Consider the following 14,146-nt stretch of genomic DNA (forward strand, 5'->3'; position numbering starts at 1 on the left):
GAGGCAAAGAAAAAGGCAGAGTTCCAGAATAAAATCAGTGGATTATAGGACTGAACTCAGTGGAGGATGGCAACCTTTCTTCGTTTGCTCATGTTCTATTTGACGTGGTTATTGCAGAGACAAGATAGATCAGTAGATAGAGCCCTTAGACAGTATTTCAGAATTAATCATCAGTATTACAAGCTTGATTCTGACATTTAGCCTTAAAAATGTGTTGATATATAACACATTTTTATATATAACACATTTTATAAAAGGTCCTTTCTGTATTTAACAATGTTGATTTTTTCCCATATTTCTTTCAGATAGCAAAATCAAATTTTCTCAGGTATGAAGGCACAAATGAGTCTGGAAATGGAGGGTGGAGATCCTGGTAGGGAGATGTGGAATGACTATGTAACTTTGACTAATAAAATATCTCGATTTAATTAATGAATATTAATGCAAAATGTGTGGTACAATGTCCCAGTGCTGGACCACAGGAGACTCACGACAATCTGCAAGCTTCAAGTAGATTGTGTCCCTGGACACAATAGCAAAATTTCCCTAGCTCCTTGAAATGTTAAAAGGTATTTGCAAAGGAAAAGAATTTGATGGTCAAATACTTTACAAAAAGTTTGTTGCACCACTTCTCAGAGCCTTTCATATGTAAAATGCATTAAGAATTGTCTGAGGGCCATAGTTTGATTCATTTCTTAGGTTTATTTGACCACAGAACTTTTTTCCTCAGATATCTCCAAGAACAAACATTCTGCAGAACACACTCTAAGAAATGTGCTTAAGCTTGCACTCAAGGGGTGGTTTAACACAGCCTTTTAAAATATAGGTTCTGAAATCAGCAGGTTCCACAATGTACTCACTGTGAGATTCTGGGCAGATGAATTAATCCCTATTTTTTCATCCATAAAATGAGATGAAAATATCTTCCTCGTAGTGTTGTTTTGAGATTACCTGAAGAAATTGATACCAAAATACTTACCTAGTACTTGCCGTGTAGTAATCATTCAACAAAGTGAACTCATGTCTGTGATGCTGCAGAATCCTAACCATACTATCCTCATGTGAGTGGGAAATGAAAGGGAAGGAAAGGAAAGTGGTAAGGCAGCACAGCATTTCTCTGTAGCCTCCTTCTATTTAGTATCCAGCTCACTCGAGGTAACTTTGAACTATTTCCGGTTTCCTATAAATGTGGAAATTTGACGTTAAGGCCTCTGAGGACAGAGTCTACTAGTGCCCTCAAAATTCCAAGTGCCCAGGAGACTACCACATAATGCACTTATTCAATCAAATTTGCTGCCAAAATAAATGGAGTCAGGTGATGGCAAACTTTTATGATCATAGAAAATTCTAACTATAACGGAGGGAGTAGCATTCACTCAGGGAATGGGGTTCACCTAAACTGAACTGGCACAGTGGCGCTGGAAATCAAACAATCATGGCAATTTTCACATTCTTAGTTAAGCAAAAGACTTCAGCAATACACTGAGATACATTTGAGGCACTATATGCTCTAAAGTCAATCTTGATTTGCAGAAATAGTATATATGCTCTAATTTAATGTAACCACCTAAAAGACAAAAGAAAGTTTTGGAAAAATTAGCCGAAGTAAACATAGAGAAGAAATGACCTGATTTCTCCTGGATCATATTGTAAATTCCCTATGAATGGAGATCATAGCTCCCTGTCCACTCCTCCCAGCCCTACTCCTGAAACCTCCTCACCATTGTCTGTCATAGTGCCTGGTGCAGAAGAGGGATTGAAGGCTATCAAGAGTGGTGCAGTGTAACCATAATAAGACCAAGCTCTAAGCTCAAATTTTTGCTCTGCTAAGATTTCCCAGCCAAGACCTTGGGAAGTTATTTAACCAAACTCAGCCTCCATCGTCTAGTCTGTAGATGAGGCTAATATTTAAGTTTAACTTATAAGGCTGTTATGAATATTAAACTAATTACTGCATAGAAAGCCCAAAGAAAACATCTGCCATATAGTTAAGTGCTCAAAAATTAGTAACTGTTATTTATTGCCTAAGGGAATGAATCAGGTAGTGGTCTAATATACTTTGCATAATGAAGGAATGACTTAAGATGAGGATTTGCATTGTAAACCTGTGATAAATCTAAAAGAGTTAAGAAGAATGTTATCGATATATTCAGATATTTAAGCAAATAAAACTTTTGGACTCCAATATTAACTTAGTAATTGACATTATTAATTCTTAAAACTTAATCCTCCTTGGAATCTTAAAATTTCTCATAGACTATAACATATATCACATTTAATTTTCTCAAAGGTCTTGTGTGGTACATAAAGGAGGGACTGCCCCTGATTTTTGATTAAATTGCTTATTAGATGAGAGAATTTTTGTGTGACCAGAGGAAGAAATGCATTATATGCCTTGGCATAATTGTGTGTGCCGAGTGTATCTTATTTTGGTGATAAGTTTTGTATGAAAGCCTTTTGAGCTCATTGTTAAGATTCAGCAAAGCTATGGGTTGTGTTAGTTAATCTGATTCATTCCTTAATGGACATAATTATTTTACAAGGGTAAATGCTATTTCTCCATCAAGACTGGTTAAACTATTCTATGTATAAAGGTCAGCTACAACAGTTTTGGTTAGAGGTGTGGACATTTAAAATATGTGGATTAAAGTAAAGAAGATTCCAAAGATAATTGCCCAAAATATCCTAACTAGTATTTGCAGCTCAAGTGTATGCCTGCCGTGATGGTTATCTGAACATCATTTTGTACCTTTGTTTGCATTTATCTATGTTTTATTTTATATTAAACATATACAGCCCATGTAAGTTTCAAAACAGTTACTAGTTCTATCCTCTCGGTGAAAAAAAAAATCTCAGATTCCTAGAGCTCTACCCTTTCATTTTTACTCATATAAATTGATACCTGTAAAAGATCTTACAGCTCTCTCTTATGAAGAATTTCTGTAATCAAATATTTACGTGAGAATTGTATACAAAATTATTCTTCGTAGACAAAAAATATAGGTATTGGTAGAATATGGCCAAGGAAATGTTGTTATTTTGAATGTAATCCTGAAACATCTGAATATGCCTGTGTTTAAAATGTATTATTATTTTAATTTTTAGGAAAAGCCCGATGGCTCCCCTGTATTTATTGCCTTCAGGTCCTCTACAAAGAAAAGTGTACAGTACGACGATGTACCAGAATACAAAGACAGATTGAGCCTTTCAGAAAACTACACTTTGTCTATCAGTAATGCAAGGATCAGTGATGAAAAGAGATTTGTGTGCATGCTAGTAACTGAGGACAACGTGTTTGAAGCACCTACAATAGTCAAGGTGTTCAGTAAGTAGTCTGCAGCAGTGTCACTGCTAAGTGGGATCGATGGCCAGTACCAGACCATGTTCTTTAGAAAGAAGACTGAACTCTCTGTAGTGTCTCTATAGCAGGTATCTATATAAGGGGATTTAAGGAGATCTTCATTCTGCTCGTGTATAATATCAGCAAGGAAAACAAAGAGTATGAAATTCAAATAGGAGATTTGCAGTGAGGAACTAAAATGATATTCTCTGTTGCTTTGTCATGTAAAAATGTCATGAACTGTGATATGAAATACTACCACTGATAACTAGCACGTGATCTTAACTTTTACCGACATGTACAAATAAGTGTTGTGTGATACATACATAGATATATGATACATGTGTAATCATGTATATCATGTATACATACACATGTATTTGGCTGAACCATATGAAATTGCCATTTTGATATATAACATAAAATATAAGCAAATTCAAACTACATTTTAACAGAGATCTAAATTTTCCATTTATATATATCCACATATATAAGTATCCTATATATATCCATATAAACATTTTATATATTATATATATTAGTATATATTAGAGATATAGATACATTTCCATCCTGACCTTTATTGATTGGTTATTGATTTAGATTTCAAAAAGTATTCACTCGGTTTAGAAAATTGTCCTAAAATTTCAAAAACTCACCACAACCTGAATGCTTATGTGGGATACACCAAGGGGAGAAAGTAGAGTAGGGATGGAAGAAGAGAAAATTGTAGAAGAAACTTGGAATAATTATAGTCACTATGACAAAATTACTTTGCATAATGATAGCATATAGTTAATGTTATTGTGCAAACAGCTGTGCAAATGAATGACTTGAGAAGTTATAATTAAAGCATTTCATCTTTTAAAACTCAAATTAAAAGTACCACCTCTGTTACTTCACAATATTTTAGACAGTACAGGGAAAGAAACAGGTCTCAAAAGTTTCAGAATGCCAATCTTTCAGTCTTTTTTAATTAGGGAAGAAGGTTTCACTTTACAACTTTTCCCCCTCTGCTTTCTAATAACTTGACAGCACCTAGAAATTATTAAAATAAATAGGGAAGAAAGAAACCCAGAGGGCCTTCCAACTGCAGCAAGTAACTATGGATTTTTCCTGTTTCTCTTGTAATAGCCTATGCAACTAAGTAGGTCTGTCCCTCAAGTATTTATATGGACTTCAAAGCTCCTCTGGGCTTATGATGCAGATTCAAAGCATGCTTATACTATCAAAGGAAACCTTTGTTCCCCAGAAGAACCTTGTAAAAGCATATTACATGTTTCAGTTAATTGCCTTTCAGCTTAGAAGGCACTTTCCAGAAACCATCCTCGCTTCTCGATCGTTTTATGAATCAAACCAAGTACCAAGTGTTTGCTCGTTGCAAGTTGTCATGCTCGTTTCCATAAAACATCCCAAATAGTCTGCATCCTACATTTGCCAGTGGCCCATGTATATTTTTTTTCTTTTCTTCTATTTCACTTTCACGTTATTAGAAAGATTAATAGTGCACTGCTCAGGACACTTTTCTAAAGCGAGTAATCAAAAAGTTTTTTGGTGAAAGTTATAACGTCATAATATAACCAGTCATCAAAAATGGACCACAGTAGGTACAGAGGTTAAGTCGCAGCACTCTAATGATTATGTGTATTAATTTGTCATTGTCAGGTTTCATTTTTAAGGTGTTAAAATTTTCCTACATCGAGATGGTAGTATACAAGAGAGTTGAGAAAATTCAGTTGGTTTCATTTGGAAGAATTGTTTGTGACAGTTATCAAAACATTTTTTTGAAAAAAAAAATCATTAAGCTATTCTTCATATGCAAGAAATCATACCTATAAATCAACCCAAATCTGATTTTTTCAGAAATCTGAAAAAATATCAGTTGGCCTAAGTCAATAAATTTATAAGCTGATTTGGAATACAGGGAATTTCTATAATTGTGAAAACAAACTCACACCCCACCTACCGCCAGCACCCGCCTACTCCCTTCTCTTTTTGATGTTGTTGAAAACAAGTGATTCTCAGAAACAGAATTTGCATTCCAGGATGTGGGCCAGGGAGAATTTACATAGACAAGTTACACACTCTTGAAAACGGTGTTTTATACTAGAAATCGTGAGACCCTCCAAATCCAGTAAAATGAACAGCAGAACTTACTATAAAGACAGTGTTTGCAAAAAGCATATAGGGGCTTCAGTTTGGTTTTGTTTGTTTTGTTTTGTTTTGTTTTGTTTTCATTGAATTTACTTTGGGTCACTTTCTGTGAAGCAAAAAAGTAGCTGTGACAGGGAGACTTTCATTCTCTGCATGTATATATTGCAGTCACTTAAGAGTTACTAAGCCCATCAATCAGTCCTCTGTTTCCCTCTGTTGAATCACCTAGCAACGTGCACCGTGTACCATAGAATCAAGTGTGGTTAATGGAGCCAGTCTCAGATCAGGCTGCTGCTGATTGCCATCCTCATATGAGAGCTAAGTCAAAATGTTTTTATTCAAACTAGAGCCCCTGGCGAATGACCTTGCTATCTTTAATGTAGGTTTGCTTGTTTAATTTTAAGCTATTCCTCATATGCAAGAAACCATACCTATAAATCAGCCCAAATCCAAATAAGTGGCTTTCTTAGTCACCACTAATCAGCTTTTTTCTTTTAGTTGAATGGCATCAAAATCAAACTGTTTTTATTTAGTGCACATTTGAGGTTAATAAAACCATTCAGAAGCAAGTGTCAACCTTTAAAGGTGCCCAAAGATTCATTCTAGTGATTGTGAAAAAGGTCTAGAAGTCAAATGGGTACCCAGAGAGCCAGAAGGCTGTTGGTGGTGAGATGGAGCAGTCACTGAGCGGGTCACCAGGAGACCTTACTTTATGAGATCTGCTGCCAATTTCTGACTTTGGGCAAGTCACCTCGCCAGTTTGGGGCTAAGATTCACTCCTCATCAGTAAAATGAATACTTTGGATGAGACGGGAAGTTTTCCCATTCTGCTGCTAGGATCTTCAGGAGTTAATGAAGACAGCTGAGGAAAGTGAGGAACTATTTCTCCCTGATGAATGAGACTTCGATCTAGTCAACATTTCAAAGTTTTTCATGATAATTTGTTCATGGAAAAAAAAAAGGGAGGAGTGGCTCCAGCTCTAAAAAAAATTTGAAAGCCACACCCCATGCTAATTGCAAGTCTAGTCTACTCTGGTGGTTCTCTGTGGTATTGGGGACGCGGAGTCTGCTCTGTGGTACATATGGACCGGGTCTTATGATGATGGGCCGGGTTTAGTGACTTCACACAGAGGTATTTCAGAACTTTTATTTGGATTCCTTCCATTTGAATACTGTTCCGACTGCTTTATCAGAATTAAGTGTCTTTGCTTTCACCCTTCCCCAAAAGTCATTCAACTTAAAAGTAAAATTTTGGGGGGTGTCGCGGGGCGATGACGCAGAAAATGATCTGTTTAACAATGAGATCTACACCAGATATTTCATTTCGATTATTTAAATATAAAAGATACCTTTTGCCCACAGTAGTTTGCTTGAAGTACTTCATGATTTATGAGGGGTGATTGCTGACAAAGTACTGGGAGGAGCAGTTTTGAGTCAACAACGACCATTTACATCTGCCTTCACTTGCTCTCCTCTCTTATTAAATGAAGCTATCCTATGTGTGGGTTTTTACAGTAATACTAGAACACTGCGGGTGATACAGAGCAGTTGTGCCTTCTTCACTACATTCTCACCTTGCTATGAGCTGGCTGGATGCCAAAAAATATACATTTTAGTAGTGTGCTGATTTTTAGATTCTCTGAAGGCTAATGTTCATAGCTCTTACTAGCAATAGTCTGGTTATCAGAACAAAAAGAGCTATCTATTTTAGTATATTTCTTTCTGACCACTCCCCAGCCCCTTACCACAATTTCTTTATTCTCCAGCTATAAAATCTCCTGTATAACTCTGCAGATGATGTAAAACAAAAAGAAGTAGAGGGAAAAGTAAGGGCACTATTTATGAAATGTTTTAATTGGCACTAAATACTACATGTAGCTTAACTTTTCACTATATACGATCAGCCCTTAATGGATATTAGTGAGAGCCCTACAATTTATTTGGTTGAAAGCCACTATCCATGGCAAGTTAACACAGGAACAGAAAACCAAATACTGCATGTTCTCACTTGTAAGTGGGAGCTAAGTGATGAGAACACAAGGACACATAAAGGAGAACAACACACACTGGAGCCTTTCAGAGGAAGGAGGATAGGAAGAAGAAGAGGATCAGGAAAAATAACTAATAGGTACTACTAGGCTTAATGCCTAGGTGATGAAATAGTCTATACAACAAACCCCTATGACACAACTTTATCTATGTAACAAACCTGCATTTGTACCCCCGAGCTTAAAACAAAAGTATTAAAAAAAGAAATCATTTGAGACTTAGCATTATATATCATTACCAAGATATTGGCACATACTACATGTTGCCATGAATATCAGCTGCCTCCGTCTCTAACACACACATCTGTGTGCGTGCGCGCACACACACACACACCTTGTAAACTATCAGATTTAGAATAAACATTGTAAGATATTTTTAATCTCTCTATTCTATAATTTTAAACTACTGTAGTGTGACCCTATTATAGCTTCTAACTACTTAAGATAGCCAGGTCAGCAAAAAAAAGAAAATAAACAAAGGCATGGTTTTTCCATTTGATAAATATTCAGTTGAGTGATTTAGAGAAACTCAGTCAAGAAGATTCAGAAGCAAAATTTGGCTTCAATCATTACACTTGACTAAATTACTTTAATGATGCAAGTAAATTTGTAGCATTGCTTTTCCTTTCAATTATGTACTTGGTTATGAATCCTTGAGTCATGTTAAGACATAATTCACATAGACTATTTTTTAACACTTTGGAATCAATATGCAATTTTGCTAAAATAGTACATGTCCTCTTTTATGTTCCTCCAACTAATACCCATCAATTGTTACAACCTAATGTAAAAGAAAATTACATTCAAGATACATAGTTAATATAGAGAGCTCGAAACAAACATTTAAGGAGAAAATAACTCAGGAAAATGAAATAAGTATTACCATTACATTCACACTACTCACTGTGACCCTCTTTTCCAAATAGAGAGATGAATCATAATGTAAACAGGATTAAACTTTAAACATCCTTTCATCAGGTTTCCTTAGATTTGCTACAGTTTCATTTCATTGAAAAAATAAGGAATTTTATACAGCATTTATGGCAAGAAAACACATATGACCAAGAGTAAAGGACCAAAGATCGAAATACAAAGTGTTTATGATTATGGGTGCATTGATAAAACATCACAGGGTTTATAAAGCAAAGAAAAGGTATACATTTTCTATTAGAGAAAGAGTATGTGCTCAACAGTCTTGATATTTTACTTTGGTGAACTGGAACATAGTGAAACTTGGCAAAGCGACCTACCAAATCTGTGTATTTAGAACCTAAATTTATGGGGAGAATTGCTGAATATCACCACTTATTCCATGGATAATACTCTTGAAGGAGAAACTAAGAACGTCTTTACCTTTTTTTCATTCATTTTGATTCTTGATTAGCCACATAAATTAACCGCATATTTTACATCTATTGGGCTCTCAGAGAGGGTGTCACTAAATAACTGATTTCAGTTTCCAGAAAACTTTGACTGACTTACACCCCAAGAATTTTATTTTTGTTTAAATATTTCAGATGCATCCTTCTCTCAAATGTATTAGATATATTTGCCTTTTTAAGACATGGATTCCAAATAAGATTCAGTATTTCATCAATAACTCAGAGTTGCAATTATGAACATTAATAACATTCTACTAGAATAGTGATAATGACAAGGTTTACTCTGATGTGAAAGACTTTAACCCCCACACAATATGTTTCCCAGAAACTGGTGTCTATGTTGAGAAGCTTTTTTTCTTGATCAACTTTTTATCATTTTATGGTCACCATCCTACCAATCAGGTCGTCAGGTGTCACTTCTAGTTTGTGTTAACGTTAATTGCCTCTGTTGTGTCTTTCTATTTTTCTAGATTTATTTTTTCTGTTGTTCTATTCTGTTTATGTTTTGTTCCCAATCAGTGTACTTGGAAACTAGAAATCATCACTGTGAAAATTGTACCTGTAGAATTATATTTCTTGAATTAATAGTTAAGTAGGCCCTCTTATAAAGTACATGAGTTTAACACATGAGAGGATTCATTATTTTTGTTCATTATTCTAATATCTAATATAAAACATATATATGAGGGGAAATTAATGCTAGATATTAACCTAAAGAAGGTTATATTTGTTTCTCATACAGTCTAAAGATATTCATTTTGCTACCCCAGAGACATTTTGTCATTTTCCTTGTTTTCTATAATGATCTGGGGAGGTAACATGTCTAATAACTGAATTACAAATTGAATAATAATTATACAAAAGCCAATTTACCAATTTAGTTTGGTAATCAAAATTAAAAGTATTAGTTGGTAAACAATAAGACTATAAAAGAAAAAGTAGCTGATGGTTTAAATACATTTGTTTATAAGAAAATAAAATAATTTTGGTCCATGAGACTCACAAAAATCAGTGACAATGAGGCAATATACTTTTTGTGTAAACGAATTGTTGGAGCTATTTAAAAAGCTCAAAATCCATCATTGATAGAAAATAGCAGCTAAGAATAAAATAACTTAAAAATCAGTTTAAGTAATAAATTGTTGCTGCAACTTTTAATCAATTGCTCCTGAAGTTTTTATTAAAATTTATGTTTCTTAGAACTTCCTATATTTAAAACGTTTTTGTCCATCATCTCAGGTTCCACATTTGAAAGATTTTCTCACATTTACAGTTTCATATTGTGACTTGGCTTAAGAGGTAAAGTTAGAGATATTTCAGAAATTTGGGTTTATAAATTCCTTCACTTGCTTTCTATTTCCCATGATTTTAGAACAGTGTTTCTCAAACTTTATGGTGACTGAGAATCCCCTAGAAACTTGTTTAAAATGTAGAGTTATGGGATTTTGTTTTTCAGGAATTCTGATTCAGTAGGCCAAATAGGGCTCAGAAATCTGAATTTTAAACAAGTCCCTTTGTGATTCTGGTTCATGTAAATTAATGTCTTCACTGAATGAGCTGGAAGTTACTGATAAGTAAGAAGTGCTCATGGTACTCAATTAGAGACTATATCCTATATAGGATATATCCTATTCCCTGTTTCACTATCAAATCCATATTCACTATTTATAAAGCATTCAGAAAGCATTATTGATATTTTATTCAAAGGAATTACAAGCACTGAAAATAATATTTAAGATAGTAAATATTTGAAAGGGATAGGCCTATAGATTCCCTAAGTCCAGATTGTATAATGAAATCTATTTTTATTCTGTTGCCTATTCTGTATTGAGTAAATGAATTGTTTCTGCTGTAAATCAAATCACAGAAGTCTCATTTTTCTTACATATGTACTTAAAATCTTTCTCTGCTTAACTTTAGAGCAACCATCTAAACCTGAAATTGTAAGCAAAGCACTGTTTCTCGAAACAGAGCAGCTAAAAAAGGTAAGAATTGTTTTTGATTAATACCTTTATTTAGCCCAGTGTTGTAAGTGCCTTCTTCTGACCTTACATTCCAGGACAAATGAGATAGGCTTTGCTCTTGTGGAGATGACAGTGTTGCAGCTACCAATCAGAAATTATGCACAAGGCACAGAGGGTACAACATGCTCACAGTCTCAGGTGACCAAGGGGACATCAAGGAAGGTGGGATCATTTCTGAAAAGAGGAGTCATTCTTATTTGAATTAATGGATTAATAGAAAGATGAAGCCAATTGGCATGATTCATGCCTGTAAGCCCAGCAGTTTGGGAGGCTAAGGTGGGAGGATCACTTGAGCCCAGGAATTCGAGACCAGCCTGGGCAGCAAGGCAAAACCTTGTTTATAAAAAATATTGAAAAGTTAGCTGGGCATAGTGGTCCCAACTGCTTGGTAGGATGATGTGGGAAGACTGCTTGAGCCTAGGAGGTCAAAGCTGCAGTGAGCCATGTGGGCACCACTGCATTCCATTGTGGGTGACAGAGCAAGACCCTGTGTAGAAAAAATATAGAGAGAGAATGATGAAAGTTGAATAGATTTTCGCCAAGCCAAAGGTAGAAAGGGCTTTCCAACAATATGAAATAATAGGATGTGAAAGAGAATGGTGTGTTTGGGAAACAGCAAGTTTTGGCATTGATGAAACTGGGTGCCAAGACAGAAAGCAAGAAAGGATTGAAAGAGATCAATCTGGAGAGGCAAAGGAAAGCTGGATCATGACAAATCTTACAACTAAATAGGGAGTTTGGACTTTATTCTGTTGGCAAATTAAGCTATTGAAAGATTGAAGTAAAGAGGTGAGATCAGATTTGAACAACGCATTAGCAGATGTGTGAAGGGAAGCAGTATTAAAGTGGGGGACAAATTTGGAGTTCCATATTGAATAATAATCTAACGAAAATACAAAGTTTTCCTTTGCTGGGAGGTGGAAACCCAAGTCCTACATTCTTTGCATCAGATTAAATTTTACTGCATAAAATTATTTGATGAATACCAAATATTAAAGTTAAAATACATTTAAAGAAAGTGAGGGGAATTATAGAGCATGATAATATATATCATCTTGAAATATATGTAGTATGAAACTGGAGAGGCAGCCCCATTTTAACACCAAATTATTCTTCCATATGAAGATGTATGATTCATGGTAATAGTCAATGTTAATAGAGTAATGTTATTTGGTTAATGTTAAAAATGAATAGTGTCAAAATGAATTTGGCAATGCTTTCAAATGAATGTGATTTTATAATAGTGACACCATCTATTGCACATTTAAAAATGGTCAAAACTATATTTTCAAATACAACTGTTCAAAATGTCTTAAAAAGACGTTGTTTTTATACCAGAGAGCATATATTCAGTCTTTTGTCAGTATTGGAAAATAAACGGGTCAAGAAACCTTTGGAATAACTCTGCATTGCCTGAGTTTCTGGAGTTTCCAAATTGACAGCCCTTGATTGAACTGAGGTAGTCATATTGCCTTTTTATTTTGCAGTTGGGTGACTGTATTTCAGAAGACAGTTATCCAGATGGCAACATCACATGGTACAGGAACGGAAAAGTGCTACATCCCCTTGAAGGAGGTGGGTATGAGGGCAGGGGGACAGGGAGTACATTCAGAGGACCTGTTCTGACTTTCTTTTATCTAGGTATTCTTTAAGCCAGCGGTCTCCAACCCTTTTGGCACCAGGAACTGGTTTCATGGAAGACAATTTTTCTTTGAATCGGGGTGGGGGGATGGTTTCAGGATGATTTACAGGCATTACATTTATTGTGTACTTTATTTCTGTTATTTTTACATTGTGATATAAAATGAAATAATTATACAACTCACCATGATGTAGAATCAGTGAGAGCCCTCAGCTTGTTTTTCTGGAACCAGACAGTCCCATCTAGGGGTGATGGGAGACAGTGACAGATCATCAGGTGTCAGATTCTCATAACAAGTATGCATCCGAGATCCCTCATATGCGCAGTTCACAACAGGATTTGCATTCCTGTAAGAACCTAATTCCACAGCTGATCTGACAGGAGGAGCTCAGGCAGTAATGTGAGCCATGGGGAGTGGCTCTAAACACAAAAGAAGCTTCTTGTGGATGCCCACCGCTCACCTCCTGCTGTGTGGGGACCACTACCAGTCCTGGGGGCTGGAGACCCCCACTTTAAACTATTCAGGATCTAAATATGTTGCCCTCTTTTGAGCTGTGACTCTTATGCTCTGTTACTTTAAGTATGTACTAAATTAATACGTGATCTTTTAAACACCATTTTCAGCCCTTGTACAGAAGAATCAAGAGCAGAGAAAATAATTTCTGTATATGGCATGACTAGAAGTTAATTAAAGTGAGTGGGAAATAGGATTCCAGGATTCTATTTCTGTGTCTCTGATTCACGGTTTTGAAACGACATCTAACCTCACTACATGTCAATTTTCTCTCCTGCTAAATAGAGTTAGAAGTAAAAAAAACACTTTTCAAAGGTGTGGTGCTGTTTTGTTTAGGATTGTGATTGTCAGATGAAAGACTCTATCATCAGTGTTCTTTATTTTCTCCAGCGGTGGTCATAATTTTTAAAAAGGAAATGGACCCAGTGACTCAGCTCTATACCATGACTTCCACCCTGGAGTACAAGACAACCAAGGCTGACATACAAATGCCATTCACCTGCTCTGTGACATATTATGGACCATCTGGCCAGAAAACAGTTCATTCTGAACAGGCAGTATTTGATATTTACTGTAAGTAATTCAATATATAATTATGTTATTTAATGTATTAGAAATAATATTCAAATGCTATTAATCTTTGAGGTCCCAATCCAATTACTCTTTGAATTCTGCTTCCAATCCGCACCCCAAATTGATGGCACCCAAATAATCTCTTCCTCTTTAGGAGATCATAGCATGAATAAACATTTATCCATCCTATAATATCTTTCACTCTCTACTTTTTATCTATAAGTGTCTCTTCTGAATTCCACTACACACTAAATTCCTTAAAGATAAGATTTCTAAATGATCATTTTCTGGATGAATGACAGACAAATCAGACTTATGACTGACTGGCTTTCTAAATAAGAGATTACCATTTTAATGAAGAAATTTATTTTAATAATGAGATCAATTGCATAAGTTTGATAGGATGTTGTATTACAAGACATTTTACTTAACCAAGTCATGTATTTGAAACAGAGTATTTGTCTACAAA

At 35.2% G+C, this 14,146-nt stretch overlaps 1 protein-coding gene across 2 annotated transcripts in view; it reads left to right on the forward strand.

Annotated features, from left to right (window-relative positions):
* The window catches only part of ALCAM (activated leukocyte cell adhesion molecule), a 213,081-nt gene that overhangs the window by 153,638 nt on the left and 45,297 nt on the right, over positions 1-14,146 (forward strand). For both annotated transcript variants that reach the window (XM_030940482.1, XM_030940492.1), the window contains exons 3-6: positions 3,106-3,325; positions 10,845-10,909; positions 12,436-12,523; positions 13,495-13,677. In XM_030940482.1, the coding sequence (XP_030796342.1) occupies positions 3,106-3,325; positions 10,845-10,909; positions 12,436-12,523; positions 13,495-13,677 (556 nt within the window). The remainder of the gene's footprint in view (positions 1-3,105; positions 3,326-10,844; positions 10,910-12,435; positions 12,524-13,494; positions 13,678-14,146) is intronic.

This window comes from Rhinopithecus roxellana, chromosome 1, assembly GCF_007565055.1.
Source record: "Rhinopithecus roxellana isolate Shanxi Qingling chromosome 1, ASM756505v1, whole genome shotgun sequence".
In the NCBI taxonomy this organism is placed as follows: Eukaryota; Metazoa; Chordata; class Mammalia; order Primates; family Cercopithecidae; genus Rhinopithecus; species Rhinopithecus roxellana.